At 42.5% G+C, this 22,569-nt stretch overlaps 1 protein-coding gene across 2 annotated transcripts in view; it reads left to right on the top strand.

Moving 5' to 3' along the window:
- Positions 1-22,569, top strand: part of GRID1 (glutamate ionotropic receptor delta type subunit 1) — a 670,781-nt gene that overhangs the window by 430,096 nt on the left and 218,116 nt on the right. For both annotated transcript variants that reach the window (XM_065894102.1, XM_065894104.1), the window contains exon 6: positions 17,498-17,668. In XM_065894102.1, coding sequence (XP_065750174.1) covers positions 17,498-17,668 — 171 coding nt within the window. The remainder of the gene's footprint in view (positions 1-17,497; positions 17,669-22,569) is intronic.

A 22,569-nucleotide genomic window follows, 5' to 3' on the forward strand; every position in this document is an offset into this window, starting at 1 on the left:
ATTTTATTTTTAAAAAATTTTTATTGGCGTATAGTTGATCTCCAATGTTGTGTTAGTTTCAGGTGTACAACAAAATGAATCAGTTATACATACACATATATCCACTCTTTTTTAGTTTATTTTTCCCATATAGGCCATTACAGAGGATTGGGTAGAGTTCCCTGTGCTATACAGTAGGTCCTTATTAGTTATCTGTTTTATGTATAGTAGTGTATATATGTCAATCCCAATCTCCCAGTTTATCCCTCTCTCCTCTTTACCTGGTAACCATAAGTTTGTTTTCTACATCTGTAACTTTATTTCTGCTTTGTGGATTAGTTCATTGGTACCCTTTTTTTAGATTCCACATGTAAGCGATATCATATATTTGTCTTTCTCTGTCTGACTTACTTTACTTAGTATGACAGTATTACTCAGCCATAGAAAAGAATGAAATAATGCCATTTGCAGCAACATGGATGGACCTAGAGGTTGTCCACATACATCTTAGAATTAACTTGCCAGTTTCTAGAAAAAGACTTACAGAATATTAATTTCAATTGTGTTGAATCTAGAGATACTCTGAGGGACAGTTAAGATCCTCACAATGTTAAGTCTTCTGATCCATGAACAAGGTATATTTCTTAAAATTTATTATATCCTTCTGAATTATTTTCAGCAATGTTTTGAAGTGTTAAGTGTACAAAATCTTGTTGTTAAATTCATCCTTACATATCTAATATTTTGATACAGTTGTAGGTGATGTTGCTTTTTCAATTTAAATTTGCAGTTGTTTGTTGCTATCATGCAGAAAATACAATTGATTTCTGAATACTAACCTTGTATCCCACAACCTTTCTAAACTCACTTAGTTCTAGTGGCGTTCTTTTGTAGATTTCCTGGGATTTTCTATATAGACAATCATGCCATCTGTGAATAAAGACAGTTTATACTTCTTCCTTTCCAATCTGGGTCTCCTTTATTTCTTTTTCTTGCTCTGTTTTACTGGCTAGAACCTCCAGTACAATACGGTATAGATGTAATAAGAGTGGATATCTTTGTCTTTTTCCTGACCTTAGGGGAAAATATTCAGCTTTTCACCATTAATTATGATGTTAGATGCATGTTGATCATAGATACCCTTGATTAAGTTAAAGAAGTTTTACTTTTATTCCTGAGGGTTTTAAAAATAATTGGAAGTTGGATTTTGTCAAATGCTTTTTGTGCATCTGTTGAAATAATCACATTCTTTTTCTTTTTTTTTTTCTTTTTTAAAATTCTGTGAATACAGAGAACTAAGGAGATTCCTTTTCAAATGTGAAACCAACCTCACAGGACTGGAATAAACCTCACTTGATCTTGATGCTTTTGGGTTTTTTTTGAATTGTTGGATTTAAAGTTAGCTAAAGTATTTTAGCTAAAGTATTAGCTAAGCTATTTTAAAGAAGTTTTGTATCTATGTTCACAAGGGAAGTTAGTCTGTAGTTTTCTTGTCTTGTAAATCTTTCGTCTGGTTTTGTTATCAGGGTACCACCAGCCTCCTGGATGGGGTGTGTTTACTTATCTTCAGTTTTTTTGAAAGGGTTTTGTAGAATTGATAGCATATCTTCTTTAAACATATTTTAATTCAAAACATATTTTGAATTAGTTATTATATTTTTTTCTGTCCCCCCGTTTCTCTCTCTTCTTCATGGACTTAAATGACATGTATATTAAGGTACTTGAAGTTGTTCCTGCTCATTATTAGTGCTCTGTTGATTCTTTCCAGTCTTTTTTTTTTTTTTTTTTTCTTCCTATGATTCATTTTGGAGGCTTTTTGTTTCCACACTTTCAAGTTCATTTATTTTTCTTCTGCAGTTCTAATTTCCTGTTGATTTCATCTAGAGTACTTTTCATCTCAGACACTGCATTTTTATTTGTAGAAATTCAGTTTGTGTCTTTTATTTTTCTCCCTGTCACGCACAAATCTTCCTCTGTCTTCTGGAACATATGGTGTGTATTTATAATATTTACAATTTCTGTTTTAATGTCCCGTTCTACTAATTCTACCATCTGTATTATTTCTGGGCCTGTTTCTATTGACTGATTTTTCTCCTCATTATGGGTTGTATTTTCCAGTTTCTTTTCATGCCTAGTAATTTTTGAGTAGATACCAGACTTTGTAAATTTTACATGGTTTGTTGCTTGAATCCTTTTTATTCCTTTAAATACTTCTTTTCCCCCCTGGGACTCAGTTAAGTTACTTTGGAACATTTTGATTTTTTAAGACATACTTTGAAGCTCTGTTAAGCAGGACAAAACCAGTCCTTAGTCTGTTGCCATTGGACCCATTTTTGAGGATTGTTAAACCCCATCCTTTCAGGTGGTCCTTTCCCTGATAGTTTCCTCATGCACATATGCTAATCGATACTCAGCTCAAGACTCAAAGGGAACTTTCTACACATTTCTAGAGGACTTTTTCTGTGTAGCTCTCTCTTCTCTGGAATTCTGCTTCCTTGGCCTTCTCAAACCCCAAACTCTCTCTTCCACTCATGGAGACCATCAGGTTCTGCCTAGGTTTCTCCTTGCTCTGCGGCAACCTGGAAAATCTGTTGGAGCAATAAACTCAGGATTATTTCATTTATTTCTTTTTTCTTGAGTATCACTGTTCAGCTATGCCTGTTGTCCCACGTCTGAGAACTATTGTTTCATATGTTTTGTTTGTTTTTTAGTTATTTAAGGTGAGAAGTAAGTTCAACCTGTATTAATCCATCAAGGTCAGCATCTACACACTTAACTACCGTGCTGTATATCTCTAGTCTTCTGAATTTATATTCTCAGATTTTTACACTTGGGTCTACACAATTGGATCCAGTTTAGATGTAAGGGCTTTGATATGTTAAATACAGGCCTATAAACCTCAGAGCCATCCATTCCAGGGCTCTGTGCCATGCAATTTTATTTTAAAATCATCTTTGGAATTTGTTTTTGGTAATATTTCTGGATTTTAAATTATAAATGCAATTAAAAATTATAATTTTCTGTCAGCTCCTTGGGGTTAAAAAAAAACACGAGGTGTTAATGTGAAACATTAGGTCTCATTTCCTAGTGGTAGGGATAGTTGTACACAAATAAAAGTAGATTTAAATATTCTTCTGAGGTGAACAAATAGATATTGCAAGCAGAATAATTAAAGTGGTTTGTAGCAAGCTAGCAAATGCATGCTGTGAAAGATCAGCCGCTATTATATTTATTTTTTTTCTTTGTGAATATCTGCCTGGGGAGTAAGCTGCAAATTGAAGCCTCAACCAGCTTTTAAAAGTTTAACAGCAGAATGAAAGCATCGCCTTTGTGTTATAGAGACAGTTACTTAGGTCAGAGCTTTAAAAGTTAACATTTTTGAGGTCCTCATTTTGTGTGTGTGGAATTCTGAAGAACTCCTTCCTTCCATCCCTCCGTTTCTCTCTTTTCTCCCCTCCCTCTTTTCTTCTGTCTTCTTCCTCCCTCATTCCTTTCCTTCCTTCCTTCATAAGTATTTGCTAGGCTTGGTGCTCAGCACTAGGAAGGCAAGCAGAATATGAGAGATCTATGCCCTGTCCTGGAGGAGCAAGTTCTGGTTCCAGCTCCAGCAAAGATGCAGTAATAGACAAACACCTGCAGTTTCCTCCAGTGCAGGGAACACTGAGAATTCGTAGTGCCCCAGACCTGGATCAGAGTTGTGGGTACACAACAAAGGACCAGGAGGATCTGAATAAATGGAGTTTCTTTATGTGGCTCTTGAGACCCCCTTTCCAGGGTAAATTCTGTGCTGCTCTGCTGGAGGCATAGGATTGCATGAAGGGCTGCTTCTCTGCCTGTGACTGAAGAGTCCTGTTACATGGAAAATTTCTACTCAGACTCTGCCCCGAGTTATTGAACTGGACAGACTTTGATTTGTCCTGCTCTCCAAATGGCAAACCAGACTATTTTTAGCCTGTCCCTAACAGTTATTTTAGTGCTTTTAATGCCCAGGTCCAGACCTACAGAAATATACATTTCAGGTCCAACTTAGAGCGTATTTCAGGAATATCGCATCTGAAAAAGAGAGGGTAAGATTAGCAAATGCTGAACCACTTCTCGGAATTGTTTTGACTTTCCTTAGATGTTCTAAGTTCACTGGAATTAAGGGAAACTGTATGAGTAGAGGTGGGTGACATGGGGTTGTAAGAATTCAGAACTTGCAAGGTTGAAGGAAGCAGGAAGGCTGAAGAAGATGGAGGGAAAAGAGGGGCGGAGGATGAAGAGGGAGAGACAGAGGAGACAGTGGAAATAGGAGAGGAGAAAGTGAAAATCAGAAATAGAAAGGAAAGGAGAGGAGAGAAAGGGTGGATGACTCTCACCGATAGCCCACTCAAGCTGTCATCCGTAGAAAACCAGCCAATCAGAGGAGCTTTAGGGACTGTCCCCAGTAAATGCTGGGGACATGTGTGTGTCCCCTGGCTCATTGGAGGGCAGATATCCACCTTGTGCTCATGGCCAAATAAAATAGAAAAAAATGTGATGAAATAAAAACTCAATTAAATGAAATAGAATAAAAGAGCCACTAAAAATGCAAAGCTCTGGGCAAATTTAACCTTCTCAGGCAAGAGGGAAGATCCTCCTGGTAAACAGCAGGCCTGGGGAGGGTTTCCCTGAACTTCACAGAGAGCCTGAGGGGACATCCGTCCAGCCCTCTGGCCGCAGGCAGCTGCAGGTCTTTAGGGAACAAGTTCAGCTGCTTATTGCTGGCTGGTCTGACTGGACCATTCATGGGAATGGGCTGTGATGGAGGAGGCGGGGTGGGGGAGAGCCCTGCCACCTGTAGCCCTCGGCAACCCGAGTATAAAGGGGCAGGAAGAGTGTGGGCTTGCGATCAGAAACTGTTTGTGCCATTTATAAAAATAAAAGAAGCCATACAAATTTTCAGTCAGTGGGCCATTTTAAAGAAAATGATGGAGTGGTTGAGTCCAGGGAGTCAAGTATATGCTGGGGTCTCTTGGAGATGAAGAGCAGGAAAGAACTCAAAGCAAATTGGGGTGGTCAGCTATGGGCTCCTTTAGGGGTGAAGAAGAGGCTGCAGGAAAAATGGGGTGACAGGAAGGGCAGGAAAAGGGCTGCTCTGGCTTGCTTGGAGGCCAGGCTGACGCGGGTCTTCTGTTGGCCTTCTAAGGTTGTAGAAGGAGCTTTAGTTTTTGAGTTAGAAGGATAAGCGGTACTTGCTGCAAAACTTTGTGCTAGGAGTGTTGGATCCCACTGAATTAAAGTCACTGAATTAAGTCAAAAACCCTGGGAAGTACTGTTATCCCATGTACTGATGGCACTCAAAGAAATTAAGCGCCTTGTCCAAGTTACAAAGCCAGGAAGAGGAGAAGCCATGGACGGAACCCAAACCCATCTGATTCCAGGTCCTCCAGCCTCTTCACTTCACTTCTATAATATCTTAGACCAGAGCTTCTCAAACATAACATGCCTATGAATCACCTGGGGCTGGTGTCAAAATGCAGATTCTGGTTAGATAGGTCTGGAAGGAGTCTGAGAGTCTGCATTTCTAACAAGCCGGCAGTGATGCTGATTCTTTTGGTCCACGGGCCACACTTGGAGGAGCAAAGGGGATCCTCTATGGCAATCTTCTATATACTATGTAAAATAGGGAGACTCATGCATGCCCCCATGAGTTCTTAGGGGACGAATAATGAGACATGGTATGTCTCTGATCAAAACAACCTCTCAGAAAGTGCCCTTCTTCTCTGCCTTGTGTCCTGGAAGTGGAACCAGCACAAGCTTTGGCAGCTTCTTCCTGCCCTCTCTTCCTCACCAGGATGTCTTTGTCTCCTTGGAGCCTTAGCTTGCCTTGCCTTAAGCGCTCCATAGGGACCCGAATACAGCAGACATTCTGAAAAGCCTGTTGACTTCGCTGGGAGTAATTCTTTCATCACAGCTTTATTGAATCCTCCTTCTATTTTCTCAACTTCTCTCAAGCCAGCCTTGTCTGTGAAGTTTCTCTACGATCATCAACTTGAAATTACTGACACCATCTTTTTTATGAGGAAAATAAACTTTATTATTTTTCCAGAGATGGAATAATGCTGGTATCACACAGATGTTTGATAGATCTAGGTCTTTCTAAGGAATAAAAGGAAATGACTAATAATGTGATTGCACAGCCCTATGTAAGTTTAGAACTCTAAATAAATATTTTAGTAAGAGTTTCCCCTGATATCAGAAGGTTCAGAAATTTTACTGAAGTCTTAAAGATTAGACAAAAACTTATTTGTTTATGAGTTTCGCATCTTGTTTGCCAAAATGTATATTTAGAAAAAGGAGATCCTTATCATTTTGATTGCTATTTCGAAGATTTCTCCTCATTATAAAAATGTATCCTCTTTGCTATTCAGACTCGAAGTGAGGCTTCTGTAGTGCTTCTCCCTCTGTTTAAAATAAAATATTTTTAAGAAGTTTAAAAGATACAGAGCACGATATAACAAACACCTACATGTCCACCATTCAAATTTTGTATTATTTGAGATCTTAATTTTTAAGAAATTGACCATTTCAGATAGATTTGGAGTCTGTTCTGTACCCACTTACCTTGGAGTCTGTTCTGTACCCACTTACAGATCCCATTAAATTCTGTACCAGACAGGCTGATGTTGACTATAAATTACAGAAAAATCTGAATCTAATTTCCTTAAGTGGACCGAGATTTTATTATCTCACCTTAGAGAAGGCTCAGAGGTATGTCATATGGTTACAGGGCAGAGTGATTCAGAGGCTGGGTAGTACCCTCAGGACCCCGGTTTGGTCTGTGGTCCTCAGTGTGCTAGACCTGCCTTCACATGGAATCTCCCTGTGATTCAAACCTCCAGAGGCAGAAAGTTGCTGTCTCTTCTAGGGCTTTTTAATACTGAGCGAACCTCAGAATCGCTCAGAGAGAACCCCCCTCACATCTCAACAATCAGAAACGGAGTCACGTACCCTCCCTAAAACTGCTGAAAGTAGTAGGAGCACGCAGGTTGGCTCAGACCAAGCAGGATGTACCTCTGGTTCTGGACACAGCGGGTCACCCCGACTTGGAATCCCATGGTGGAGGGCAGGGCACCTGTTCACGTGAGGGCTGTGCCGGCACAGAAGAAGAGGGGCGAGACGGTCAGGAAGGCAGCAGATCTGTGTGTTGCCCAGGGGCAACCACTCTCCCGAGGTCAGTGCGTGTCCTTCACAGTTATGTTTCTGTTGTCCCATTACATACATTTCTACTGTTCGATCCATCATTCTGTAACTTGCTCTTCATTGTCTTGCTTTCTCTTTCTGTTTTCCTTAGCTCTGTTATCTACAGCTGTACAGGTAATAATGTAGTACTGTAGTATTCAGTCTTTTTTATTCCTGCAAAGTAGCTCACTGTACAAATTCCATTGCTTCTTGGATCCTATTTTTGTTGTCTTCGTTGTTGATTTTACATCAGAGGCCTGAATGGAAGTGAGGAGGAAACAGCTAAGTCTGACAGATACTGAAACTCCTCTGTCTCCGAATTATTCTGTCAGTGTTGTCATCATTGTTTATATTCTCACAGTTGGCAGCAAGGAAGACTTTAAAAACCCTTACTAGCTTCCACATCAGTTGGTCATCACCTTTTTGGAGTCAAAGGCTTCTTTGGAAACCTATGGGCTTTTCTCCACAGGAAAATGCACACGTACTTGTATACTTTACATTTGGGGGGAAAGGTGGGCCCCCCTGAAGCCAGCCAGAGACACTGACTGAAGACACATGTTACCTCTGAATGGTGACTATCAGATCCCATTCTGTTCCTTTCTGTGCTCTTTAAGAAGGACAGTTTTGGTTTTGATCAGTGAATTAAGTATGTCCTGTCTGGGAGGTTGTGAGGACTGGATTTTCTTTAGAATTTTTCTAATGTTTCTTCAGTTTTAACTCTTTGTAAGTGGAGATTTGTAGAGGTTTCCTAATAATTTAATGGAGCTAAGATGAAGATCACCTAAGCTTCAGTGTGTATTCTCAGTACAAGTTTAGAGACAGTAAATATTTTTATTATTCAGTGCGTGATGCAAGTCTCACATTTTATTGTTTTCCTAGAAATCTTTCTTTAGGTGTGCTACAAGACACAAAAGAGTCTTTTCCCCCACCCCCGATGGCTGGCAAGAAGGGTGTAATGTTACTGGGAACGTCATCCCTGTTTTCTTCTCTACTTGTTTTAGTTGTTACAATATTTTTGTCACCAAACTGCATATAATTCTTCCATTGAAAAAGAAGCAAGTTCCAGCAGTAGTTTGCTCTCTCTTTGTTTTAATTCCACAATCAATATGTGCTCCACTTCCTACATTCTACCATCTTTAAACGTGATCCATTTGGAACCACTTTAGTCCAAGACAGCATCATCTCTCACAAAGATAATCTCTTGAATGAGCAGTATTGAGAGAGGATTTATAGTGGAGCCTTCTAGATTGCAGGCAAGAAAGGTAACAGAAATTCAGGGGGGATATTTCTGGAGCAACAGAAAATAAATAAGGTGGAACCTGCCAAATATTTACCTTCTTCCACCTGTAATAGTGAGATGATTCAAGAATACAATTGGGATTTGACCAAATGGAAAAGGTTGCACATGCTTCTCTTGGGCCCCGCAGAACTAGGCCTCCTTTTAATATTAATGACAGTGAACTTTGGAGAAGGCAGGCAAGTGAAGCAAATGTAAATTGTAGCATAAGAACTGAGGTTTAGTCAGTCACACAGCCAAGACACATAGAGAGGGATTTGGGAGATGGATAGGTATCCCAAGAAAAAGGCAGGGTCATGCCTTAAGGAATTAAAATTCTATATACAAGGTTGAGTAGTATGTCTTTCAGAAGAATAATTAGCTTGAATGACACTCCCAAAAGGAAAAGAACTAAAAAAGGTGGAAGTAATGTATTTTAAAAATAGTTTAAAGTAGGTCACTGAACAGTCAAGAATAATGTCCACAAGAGCCAAATATAAAGTGAAAATGGAAACTCTCGGAAATAGTTGAGCTTCAAATTAGGTTTTGCCTTAAATCTATTGGTCACGCTGTGGAGACCTTGAGCTTCTGTTCTTCTGGCTGTGTGGGACATAGAACACATGAGGTCCAGTGTAAGGACCAAGCAAATGAGAGATTTCCACATAAAGCTGGAGACTTACATCCTCACTATAAGGGCTGATGAGAAACAAACCCACTGTGCAGAAGGGAATAGGAAGGGAAATTTCCTGCCTTGACTCGGAGTTGCCTAGAGGAGGGATATTTTCTTGAGAAGTGATAACTCTCATGCAGGCTTGTGATCCAAGTCACACCACCTATGGTGCCTAACAAAGCACAAAGGAAAATCTCATGTTAAATTATGTGGTTATAGATTGGGAGTGATCCTAGCGAGGTGGTAGAAGCAAGCATAAATATTTTCCGAAGTAATGGCAATTGCGTCAAGCTTCAGAGAATTCCTAAGGAAGTTCTAGGAGAATAAGATTGCATGTGAGAAAGAAAGGGAGGGAGGGAGGGAGGGAGGGTGGAAGGAAGGAAGGGAGGGAGGGAGGGAGGGAGGGAGGGAGGGAGGAAGGAAGGGAGGGAGGGAGGGAGGGAGGGAGGAAGGAAGGGAGGGAGGGAGGGAGGGAGGAAGGGAGGGAGGGAGGGAGGGAGGGTGGAAGGAAGGGAGGAAAGAAGGAAAGAAAAAGGGAAGGAGGGCAGGTGAGAAAGAAAGAAAAGCCATCATGAGTGAAATCCCAGGAAAAAAAAAAAAGGGGGGACAGCTTCATCAGATCTGAAGTGACTTTAGATATTAGGATTATCCGACATAGACTATGAAATAAGTATATGCCTAGACATGTTTCAAAAGTAAAGAGATGCTGGGAAATATGAGCAAGGAGTAAAAACACGTTTTAAAAAGAAGCAGAATTAAGAAAGAAACAGCTTCAGGAAATTAAAAACCTAATAATTGAAGCTAAAAAAAAGAATCAAAGTGGACACATACAGAGAAAGAATTAGTGAATTGGAAAATATGAAGAGATTATTTGGGATGTAGCCCAGAGAAACAAAGAGGTGGAAAATATGAAAGAGAGGTTAATACACATAAAAGATAGAATAAGATCTAACGTACTGTTGGTTGGATTTCCAGAAGGAAATAGGAGATGACAGGGAAAAATAACATGAAAGGATATTACGGTTTAGACCTCTCTAGAATTATTGAAAGAAACTAAACCTCAGATCTAGGAAGCCCAAGGATCAGGAGCAGAATAAAAATAAGAAATCCACACCTCATAGTGTGACCACAGAACACCAGAGACTGGTGAGCATCCAGAGAGAAAACACAGGTCATCTTCAAAGGAATGACACTTAAACTGATTCCTAATAACTGGAGGTTGTGGCCTGAATAATGGTCCACAAAGATATCCAGGGCCTAGTCCCTGGAAACTGTGAGTGTCACCTTACACGGCAGAAGAGATTTTGTAACATGATTAAGTTAACAGTCTTGAAATGGGGAGATTACCTTGGGTTATCCAAGTGTACCCTAAATACAACCCCAGGTGTCCTTTTAAGAGGGAGGCAAAGGGATATTTAACTATACAGAAGAAGAGAAGGCAATGTGACCAGGGAGGAAGAGATTGGAGTGATGTGGCTACAAGCAAAGAAGTGCTGGCAACCACGAGAAACTGTAAGAGGCAAGGAACAGATTCTCCCCTAGAGCCTCTGGAAGGAGTATATCCTTGCCAACGTTCTGATATCAGCCCAGTGAGACTGATTTTTGGACTTCTGGCCTGTGGAACTGTGACAGAACAAAATGCTGTTGTTCCAAGCCACTAAGTTTGTGTTAATTTGTTGTTGCAACCATAGGAAAATAATACACTGGACAAAAATAGAAGTAAGAATACAGTGTAATATTATCTTCACTGTGCTCTGAAAAATAGTGTTCAACTTAGAATTTTCTATTTCAAGAATGAGCTAAACAAAAGATATTTTCCAATAAACAGAAACTAAGTTTATCACCAGCAAACCCACATTAAAGGAAATCCTAAATGATATACTTCAGGGGGAGAAAAGTGATCTGAGATGTAAGGTTTGAGGTCCACAGAAGAATGTATAACAAATATATTGATAAATATTGTTTAAGTAGATAAATATTAACTGTTTAAAACAATGGAAATTATGTGTGATAAGAGGGCACAAAGAAAGATAGAATTAAAATACTAGATATCATCACATTAGTTGAAACGATGGTGATTAGAGATAAAGATTGAAGAAGAGAGTAAAAAATATTGATTAATTTTACACTTTTATGCATATTAAAATATCTATGATATCCAATGAGAGAATAATGGCTAATATAACTTCTAAAAGAGGGTAAGAAAATGAAAATAGGAAAAAATCATTCCAAAAGGAAGCTAAAAAGAAGGAAGAAAAAAGAAATGGTAAAATATGTAAATAATATGATAAAATTAATCCATATATGTATGTAATCATAAGCCAATATAAATGGATTAAGATTTCTACTCAAATGTCTAGGATGGATATAAAAAGTCGAGTATATTTTGCTTACAGGAGTCCCACCTAAAATGTGAGACAGAGGAAGACTGACAGCAAAGTAATGAGAAAAAAGCAGGCAGACTCTAACCAAACTAAAACTGGTGTAGATATGTTAATAACAGTAGACTATAAGGCAAGGTGCATTACTAGAAATAAAGAGGGTATCTAAATAATGATAAAAGGTTCAGTTGAGCAAGGGTTTGTAATTCTAAACTTACATGTAATTAATAAAAGACAGTATGGTTTTTGAAAATATAGACTGAATACAAAGAGAAATAGAAAAATTCCTCATCTAATGGACCTAAAAACAGACCATTGAAATCAACAACAATTGGGCAGTGAACATGCATGAAACATTCATGCAAACTGTCACAAAATGAGGCTCAGTAAATTTTAAAGGATTTGTATCACACGGTCCACATTCTTGGGTTACAATGCATTTAAACTTAAATCAATACGAAGATTACTAAAAGAAAAAAACCTTATGTTTGGAAAATTTTGGAAAAAAAATCTCTAGTACACTACTCATGGGTCAAAAATAAATCAAAAAGGAATTTTAGGGGCTTCCCTGGTGGCACAGTGGTTGAGAGTCTGGCTGCCAATGCAGGGGAGACGGGTTCATGCCCCGGTCCGGGAAGATCCCACATGCCGCGGAGCGGCTGGGCCCGTGAGCCATGGCCGCTGAGCCTGCGCGTTCGGAGCCTGTGCTCCGCGACGGGAGAGGCCACAACAGTGAGAGGCCCGCGTACCACAAAAAAAAAAAGGAATTTTAGAAATAATGATACAATTAATATATGTGATAACTTCTGGGACACAACCAAAGCAATGTTTGGGAGTAGATATATAGTCTTAAATACTATCATTAGGTAAGACAAAAGCTTTCCTAAGCTTCACATGAAAAAATGTTTGAAAAATAACCACTTCATAAATCCAAAGAAAATAGAAAAATAAAAGTAATCAAGATGAGTAGACATTAATGAAATAGAAAACCAACACATAAAAGAGTATCAGTTAAGCCAAAACTTACTTTTTAAAGAGAATTCATAAAATACACAAACTTCTAGGATCAAAGTAAGAGAGAAGACACAAATACAGATGATTAGAAATGGGTGATGGCACACAACTTTAGATGCACTGGAGAGAATAGAAGTAGAGTGACATTGTGAACAACTTATGCCATTAATTGGAAAATTTGGACAACATGGCTGAATTTTTAGAAAAAAGTGACTTAGGGCAAGGAAGACAAAACAAGCAAAATTCCTATAAAAATAAGGAAATTTAATTAGTAATAAAAATCTTTCTACAAAGAAAACACCAGTTTAGATGAATTTACAGGCTAGTTCTACCTAACATTCTGGAAGCTGGAGAAGATATTTGCAGCATGTGGCAAAAGCTTAATATCCAGAACTAAAAAAAAAAAGTCCCACAAATCAATATGCGAGATATCCAACCCAGGAAATTGGACAAAAACACAGATACAAGAAAGGAAACACAAATGATTCATGAATGTATGAAAGATATTTAACTCTATTAAGAATTAGGGAAGTGGAAATTAAAATCCAGTGATGTACCAGTTCATCCTCACCAGATTGGCAAATATTAGGAAGTCATAGGCTATTAGGAGCAGGGAACCACGCAGAGCAACGGGAACTCTCTTCACCACACACAATTATCAGTGGATACAAATCACTTTGGAAATTTGGTATTACCTAGTAAACTTGAACATGTACATATTCTCCCATGGAGGAATTCTAATTCTAGGTATATAGAGAAATTCTTAAAAGTGTGTACCAAGACACACAGGCAGGAAAAATGTACGTAGAAGCTTTGTTCCTAATAGCAAAGAAGCAAAAACATTCAAACGGTAATCACAATAGGGTGAATACATTGTGGCAGAATCACACAGCACAATAGGACCGCTGTGAAAATGAATAAACCAGAGCTGCATCCATCACCATGAATAGATCACAAAAACGTAATGTTAAACGCAGTGGGTTTTAGACGTTGGTGAGTACTGGCATTGTCTGGAGAGCCAGTGGAGACACAGAAGCCTTGCTTGTGGAAATGGGACTGGACTGTACCTCTGTAATTTTGCCAGTTCCCCAGGTGATCCTGATACACAACAAAGTTTGAGAACCACTGTGTTAAAACACCGTTGTAAGAGGATGCAGACTGTTTAGCTTACACAAAGGTGAACAAAACGTACAAGACTAAGATATATATTATTTAGGTTACATACATAAGTTATAGCAAGACAAAGGCAGCTCCTGGTGAGGAGGAAATGGTAAGCATTTGGGGAGGAGGCATCCAACCAAGAGGCAGGTTATTTTTTGATGGAAGGTACACTGAAATCATTTTATTATTCATACTTTATGTAATGTTTGTGCATTAAGATATATTTCACAAGGCAAACTTAAAAAGTAATCAAATAAGCAAGATTTATTTTGAGCCTGTGCCCTTCAGCACTTCAGTGAGCTTCTGGGTATGATGTGTTACTGTTTCATTGCTGCCTTGATGGCTTTGGTGAGGTCAGTGAGGATCACACAGTATATACACATTGTCTTGTTTCTTCTGCTCATCAGCAGCACTGTCTGGAAGGAATGTTCAACTGGGGCAGAGGGGAAGTTTGTTCTCCATGTGGGTTGTGTAAATAGGCTGCTTGCATTGCCCTCTGCACCCTTAGGAAGGCCCGGAGTTTGGTCCTGTTCACAGTGGTCCAGAGGCTGACCTGGTGTGCAGCCTGGAGGCAGTGCCTGCCTGACAGCAGTGAGCAGAGTGGGAGCAGATACCTGTATGCAGCCCAGTGGTACTGAAGCGACATGGTAGGGCCAACAGGACAGAAGAGGGCCTGGCATGCAGCTGCCGGAACTGATTGATGATGCAGGCTTGGAAGTGTCCGAGGGAAGGATACATTCCTAGGAGGAGAAGTGACCCTTTTTCTTGCCTCCAAGCGATCCAGGGGAGTTGCTTCCATGGATTCTTAGAATGTGATTGCAGCTATCTCTGTACTAGATACTAAGGATAGGCCCAGAGGTGTGGGGAGGTGGGTAGGAGTGCTTCGACCCCAAGTGAGTGGGTGAAAACTGGGCCACGGGAGATGGGAGGTCTGTAGAAATCCAGCTGATCCTTACTCTGAGGAAGGCTTATAGCAGCTGATGGGTTGGAAGAAGCTGTACCAAGTTCTCATCTCTGTCCTGGGTAGGCAGAATTGAAAAGGAATAGTCTGGAGATCTGGGCTACTTGGGACAGGGACCCAGCCCCCTTGATTAGGTCCTGGCTGCCCTGGCTTCTTTAGCCACTCACGCCAGGGGCTGCTGCATGTGGCCAGGGAAGGTGAGGATTATACCTATTAGAAAGGTACTGTGTTCCCCCATCAGCCAGGCCCCCTACAATTTCCAGGGTTCTTCTTGGGGCGCAGTAGGGAGGGTTCAGTGCCACTGACTCTCCCATCGGGAAGTTGAGGGTGCAGGAGAGGCTTAATAAAAGAACTTCTATGGTGACCTCTGCTATGGAAAGTAAGTGAGAAAAACAAAAGGTTTGTAACATATCCATTTCCTTTCCAAGGTGTGCTGGCTTTGATAACCCCCCTTTTGCAAATTACATTCTTCATGACCTCGTGACTTTTCTAGGTTAAAAAAAAGGGGGGGGGGCTTCCCTGGTGGCGCAGTGGTTGGGAGTCCGCCTGCTGATGCAGGCGACACGGGTTCGTGCCCCGGTGCGGGAAGATCCCACATGCCGCAGAGCGGCTGGGCCCATGAGCCATGGCCGCTGAGCCTGCACGTCCGGAGCCTGTGCTCCGCAACGGGAGAGGCCACAACAGTGAGAGGCCCACGTACCGCAAAAAAAAAATCCCCCTTCCCCCACCGCAAAGGCCTCTATATTCCTTCTCCAAGTAAAGCTGACCACTCCACTTATTGCTCTTTCTTATAGTTCTACTTACTATTAGGTCAGAATATGATTTCTCTCATCCTACTATCCTATGCTTGGGGCAAGGCAGCCATTAGCAGGGCAGCTAAGAGCAGAGCACAAACGTCCAGGCTCAGCTACATTCTCTGCTTCGTTTCCTAAAGCCCAACTGGGTCCTGGGCCCGTCTCACTTGGTGGTCCTATATTGCAATTTCCACACCATTGATTGTCAGTTGGTCCTAATCCAACAAGATCATTGTCCCTTAAACAGACTTTTGTCTGAACTACAAAGTTTAAGTGGCTTAAACCCAGATTCAATAGGTAATAGCACTTCAATTCTTTTGAAATGCCTGCAGTTCTGCATACTTGGGAACTACTGATCATTCTAAAAGGATGCAATTCTTAATTTCCTCCTTTCTCCCAGATCTAGCATATGGCTACAACTGACCAGTCTACACACTCATATTGAGTACCTAGGACATTCCTGAAATACTTTGTTTACCCTTATACCCTTAAACATGTTATGTTCTTGTTTAAGTGATTTTGAAACTTCTGATCACTCATTTCTAACCTCATTAGGTCCATTTATACCATCTCATTGTCTCAACTCCAGACTGTGTCATCTGCAAGGAGGAAAACTTAAGACCAATTTTAAAACACAGTTATTCACAGTTAACATCTTGACTTGCAACCAACACTGATGGAGTCACTTCTTAGAACCAGCAAACCAGGGCTTTCTTAACCTGACTGTCTCCCACCGCCAAAACCCTTGGTGAATGTCCATTTCTTGTAGTTCCTGTGTTGATCTCAGACATGGAGCTGTTTTGTTCCTCTCTAATCCTCACTCCATACAGCAGCCAGAGATTTTTTAAAATGTAAATCTGATTGTGGCTTGTTGGTGGATAAAATCTTTCAAGGGCTTCTCATTGTCTCTAGTGAGGATGATTTAGCGGGATTTACTGAACCCCACACCCACATCTGGCCCAGGACACAGATCCCATGCTGCCTTTGACCATCTCTCCCCGCTGCCAGTGGCCCTGCCCCTCCCTAGGTTGGAGGGGCACCCCACTACCTGTACCGGAATAGGGTACCACAGGGTGCCACCTGTTGCCCGCATCTTCAGGAGCATGGCCAACGACTCAGCTCTGCACTGCCCCTCCCCCTCCCCCCTACCTGCAAGCACTTTGCCTAACAAGGTCATCCTTCAGGTTCAGCTTCAGCGCTAATTCCTCACACAAGCCTCGTCCTGGAAAGAGCTCCCCTTAGCCTGCTCCCTTTGCTATTTCTATGCGTGAGAGTGCTCATTTTCAATAGGATAATAATAGGATCTTCCTCATAGAATTCCTAAGGTTGTTGTGAGTACCAACTGATAAAATGTGTGTAAAGAGCTTAGCAAATGGTCTCATGTGGAAGCACGATGGGTTTCCTTTGCCTCTAGATTTCCATATGACATCACTCAGCATATTTCATCCTATGATGAAACCTTGAGTTTCATCAGATGGGATTAAGCCTGACTCATTCACTGCTATATGCCCAGTGCTCAACACAGAACAAATCACAGAGGAGCTGTTGGGTAGATTTTGTGCAATGAATGAGTGGACATATTTTTAAAATTTGTATGCAGATCTTTTTTTACAAGAAAATCTAATTATTAAAGAATTAGGGGAAACTCATTGTATTTTGGTCAGCTGTGCCAGAGAAAACCAGTTTTCCTTGTCTAAATCAGGTAGATGGCTCCCAACAGGAAATTTAGCCTTTAATTCCAGCTAATGCCTGTTGTGACATTTGACAGCACTGGTTCTTTTTGAGTTTGACTCCGTGGAAGCCAGTGCATTGGTGGTTTAGCTGCAGATATCTTTTCCTGTCCTTCAGGGAAGGTGTTGAATAATCCTGTTTGCATTTTAGGGTAAGCAAGTTTTATTTGTCAATAAGCAACAAATGAATTCTTTGACCTTGGGCCCAAACTCATAACCCCTTTGGCATCAGCTATTTAGGCTGTAGACCTAGACAACTACTGGTAAGTCTTTTGCAGAGATCATGAGCTCATGAGTCAATGGTAAACATTTCTGGTTATCTTCCCAGGAAATCAGTGACCCCGAGATCCTGGATCTGGTCCACAGTGCCCTTGGCAGGATGACCGTGGTCCGGCAGATCTTCCCATCTGCAAAGGACAACCAGAAATGCATGAGGAACAACCACCGCATCTCTTCCCTGCTCTGCGACCCCCAGGAAGGCTACCTCCAAATGCTGCAGGTCAGTGCTTGCCTCCCAAGCTCCCTCCAGGAGGAAGTCTCACCCGTACACTTGGCCTGTCGCGGTCAGCAATACGCCTCAGCTCTTGGCTGAGTGCTGTTGCTCACCAACTTTAGTAACTAGAACTCTCTGTCGTTTGCTGACATTGAAACCAGTCAACTGGGCAGTGCCTCTAAGCACATTAGCAGGCAGATATGGCCATTGTCAGCAGGCAGGACGTATGAGCTCACTGGGTGCCTCTAATATTTAAAAGTTGCGTGCTTAGGGAGTAAGGAGAGTCCTGTCTCTTAGGCTTCTGTGATGACTGTTTTGTGGGGCATGATTTCATCTGGCAGGACTGGGGGTAGAGCCTTCCTGCGGGGAGTCATCATTTTGAACCTGTTTTAAGTTCTTCCGTGTAGAAAGTCAATAATATGGAAACAGCTGGGAACTGTCCCAGTTCATCTTCTGAATGCTGAGGCTTAGGTCAACCAGAACATGCTGGATTCCCAGCTGACCGGGGGGGGGGGCAAAAGGGTAGGAGCATCACTTGCCCACCCGTTCCATTCCTTCCAAGATGAGAAGTACAGTGTGTATGGTTAGTTATTCTGCCACTCTCTTGACATAGGTGCAAGCAGGGTTAGCTCCTCTTGGGCCTGCGAGGGGGATGTGGAGCTGTGTACCTATTGTGAGAGGTGTTTTCTCCCTGGATGTTTGGGGGTAACAGCGAAGCACTGTGGAGACTGTCTATTGGTAGCCCGGCATCTGCGTCTCCACTAGGAATATAGCACCCAAGAAAACTTTCATTTGACGCATGGAAATTTCTCCCAGTTGGGTTTGTGAAAAGCGCTCAGAAGTTTGTGCATGGGATATGCTTGCCACTCAGCATTTGAAACTAGTTACATCTTCTTTACTTAGCCAGGCGTAAGGATTGCAGGGCAGAAATGGGCTGTGTCTGCCACCTGAGTATCAGGGCCACCCCAGAACATCTTGGTATCATCTAATCAGGGGGCACATGATTTGCGGAGGGGGGTTATTAGAATCTCTATGGTAGGCTGGGTACATGTGTGATTTGCCAAGGTACCAAATCCAGTCTATAATCTTATATGGGGGGGGGGGCGGCGGTGCGGGGAGAGGAAACACGCTCCAACAGGCCGCAAACGCTAGAAATATGTTCTTGGTTGATAGGGAAGCACAGAAGACACTGAGATTTTAGCTGGAGTAACTCCCTCTTCCCCAAAGCCCATGGCTCCAGGGAGCCATCACAAGGTCTGGGGTCTTTCTAAGGTGGTGAAGGGTTGACCGAGAGAGTGGACCAAAGGCCTCCACAGGGCCGTGGACTTGAGAGCCCTGGGCATATGGGCCAGACGTGGAAGGTGTTTAATGCAAGGATTTGTGGTTTTGGCTCCTGCCGTGACCTGTCCCGCCTTCCTCTCTTCTGGAGTTTGGAAGAAGAGGTGAGGGGGTCTCATGGTGCCTCTGTATTTACCATCCCACTCTCCGTGTGGATGCAAGTGCAGTGCTACCACGTGGCCCAGGCAGTGTGTGCTCATCCCCACCCGGGGCAGGACAGGGAGGTGCCGGCCACTCTGTGTGGGGACCAGACCCCGGGAGGGTCTCACTCCTAGGAAGGTCTCCCCAGGTTCTCTCTCCTCAAAGGGCTTCGTCCTCCTCCAAACGTACACCAGCCCTGCTGTGCCCTGACCCATATCCCCCATCCATTCTTCTCAGTTCTTGCTTTACCATAGTGCACTTCTACTCCAGGAGAAAGGAGGGCTGCTTCCCGGTACACCAGCACGTGCTGCCTTGATGGGGTGGAGGGAGAGGAGAAAGTACTTCCTGTCTAGGTCTTGATTATTCATTTTGCCCTGGGCAAAAGGCTTAGGTGAGCTCTTTGGTTGCACGTCAAACACATTGGATACAAAGAATCTGTCCTGGAGGCCAAGACAGAAAAGGAGACTGGTGGTAGCAGCGAGGAATGCAGTAGAGGGCTTTCTGAAATGACACACAACCGTTAGGAGGATGAACAAAGCCATGGCTCTGAGTTGGGTGGCTGGTCATCATCAAGTGAGGTCAGTGCGATATCGAACGTAGAATCCTGGCCACCCTACCTCTCTCTGTTCCTTCTGAGACCCAGGCACTACATAAAGTGCCAGATTTAAGAGTGAAATCATGGAGATCTTGTAACAGTCGTAGCAGCAGAAGTCACAGCAGCAGCAGTGGCTGTAGTAGTGTTAGTAATAGTAGCGACAGCAACAACAGCACAGGAGCCAGCTTGCTTGGGTTCAAATTCCAGTAACTCTAGTTACTAACTGTTTATTATTATTTGTCATTCTGTGCCTCAGTTTCCTTCTGTGTAAACTGGGGATTAGAACACTACCTACCCCTCAGAGTCATAATGAAAATTAAAGGGGAGAACATATAGAAAGCAGTTTGAACAAGGCTGAGCTATTAACAGTACCGCTCTGGAGGAGGGAGCCAGGTGTGTTCAGGGTTTCCACGGAAAGGCTGAACACGGCCTCGTTACTTTTTGTATGATGTAGTCCGCTCCCTTCTTGAGCATGCTCTTGGAAAGCCTCACGGTGGGTGGGAGAGCACTTCCCACCTGTCCAGCCCCTGATCACCGGCATCCAGCACCACGTACTGTCCGTATCAGTCACACAATCATCGCTGCCTTGTGTGGGAAAGGAGAGGCCTTGTCTTTGCGACCCGCTTAGCTCTTCAGACAAGACCCTGCTCCTTGGAGACTCTCGATAAGGACTGATGGGGTGGATCTGTTAAGAATGCAGGTCTTAACATAAGTTAACCTGTCTCTAGAAGCCTCTTTATAGATCTATAAATAAAATACGTTATTAAAGCAATCTATCTCCATTCATTGCATCTCCTTCCTTGTGCGGGCTATGAAGAGAGGCCAACGTGGATTTATTTACTCATCCTACCCAGCTGCCATTTGGGCAGATTCATCTCATTTACAAGCCATTCCCTTCACGTTTCCTCAGTAGCTATTACCACTTCTTTCTTTCTTAATGACAGTGTAGAAGGCAAACTGATTTCTACAGCCTCTACCTCTGAGATTGATGGAGAAAATTCTAACATGTTTAGCACAACCAACTGAAGGAAAAAAAAAAACAGCATTGATGTCGTGGATTATTAACTTTGTCTTGATGAAATTAATGAAAATCCTTTCGGAAATGGAACCCTCAAGTCCATCTTTAGTTCCTCCCCCAGATGGCTGCTCTTGGGATGATAATTCTGGATTAGAAGTTTTCAAGCGGACCATCAAAAACAGGGAATTTTTACAGGATCATTCATCTCTCTGCTTCTGTACTGAGCTGGCCTCAGAAGCTTCATCTTCTTCTGTTAGGCCTGTGGTCAGGGCTTTCTGTGCTCCAGAACCAACCAGGCAGTTATAGCAAATGATTTGGGTTCCTATTTAGTAAAGAGAACATCTTTTGGAAGAAAAATACTTAAATAAGTGGCTTCTAGTGGCTCCAAAAGTATTGCCTTTGCCAGTGTGCAGTGCTGTTGTTTATTTTTCCCTACAAAGCACTGTCTTATTTGGGTGTTTCCGATTCTTGTTTTCTCGACAAGTTAGTTTAGGGCCTGTCTTACTCAGCTAGTAATAAAAGTGACAACCAGACCTTAAGGACCCCTGAGACTTTGCTCAGATTTCATGGGTAGCCTTGGTCAGAGGTGCGTCTTTAGCATCCTTGGTCTCCAGAACTGCATTGCCTGGTGACTTCAGGGCTATAGTTGACCTAACAGACACATTGTCACATTGCTACCCCATTTCTATTCAAATGTGTTTCCAAGGCGGGACAGGCGAATGAGAGAAGCTGTGTTGTCTGGTCCCTGTGAAGCCTGATCCTTGACGTAGGCTGTAGGGGCTAATGTGGTATTATTATAAAATGCTCCCTCAGGTTGGAATTTCTCTTCTTTGTGCATTTTAAAATTGTGGAATTGATAGATGGAATCACTCCTTCCTCACTCAATCTATTAAAGCATTTCACCCCGCCCCTTACATCCCTGTTTCTGTAAGCCTTTCTGGACTTCTCCCTAGCTTACAAGTTTTTTGTCAACCTACCTGTAGAATTCTTTCCTCTGGAGCAACACTGAACCTCCTCACATCAGAGCTACCTTGGACTTCATGTCACTTTCTCTGGTTTTCTTCACCCTAAAGACCCAGATGGAACATGTAGGGACCAGACTGGGGAAGCGTGAGCATCGATGCCTTTGTCAGGGCCAGTTGAACAGGTGGTCTGCTTGGGTGCAGCTGGTTGTAGTTCTGGCCGCCGGTGGCCATGTGTACAACTGGAGGCCAGAGAGCCTCGGGTATAGCAAATGTTCCTCCACAGCTCTCCCCCCTCCCCCCTCCTTGGATTCAACATGAGCAGAGATCCCCATCCTCTTGGCCCTCTGCCACCATCAGCTCCCTCCTCAGGCCTGGCCGTGGCGCCCTCTCTCAGGACGTGTGGGCTGGCAGCAGGTTGGCAGAGAGCTCTCGCCTGGAGATGGATTTCTCAAGCTGTGACATCTGGGCGTCAGCTTGTCCTCCCAGCTGGACCCTCTGCCGGCTGCTTGTCTGACTTCGCTGGACGGCTAGAGCCTGTCTGAGGATCTGGTCAGAGGTCAGTTCCTGCTGTTTGCCTCTGTGAGGCCTCCCTGCACTTTGATTGATTAATTACTTCGCTTGATTAATGACAGAGGCAAGAGAAAACTGGGCTCTTTAGAAGCCTGGAGGAAATGCAGCCTTTCTTAATGAACACATTTCCCACAGTTTTAGCTGTGGTGTTGGGTGGATAATGGTCTGGTGGCGAGCTGCAGCTGGCCCGTGTGGCTGCGACCCTGGCCTGCCATTCATCTTCCTTTGCCTTCCGGGATGATTTGTACCTTGATAATGTGGATGCACAACAGTTCCCTGG

This window comes from Phocoena phocoena, chromosome 16 (assembly GCF_963924675.1).
Source record: "Phocoena phocoena chromosome 16, mPhoPho1.1, whole genome shotgun sequence".
Lineage (NCBI taxonomy): Eukaryota > Metazoa > Chordata > Mammalia > Artiodactyla > Phocoenidae > Phocoena > Phocoena phocoena.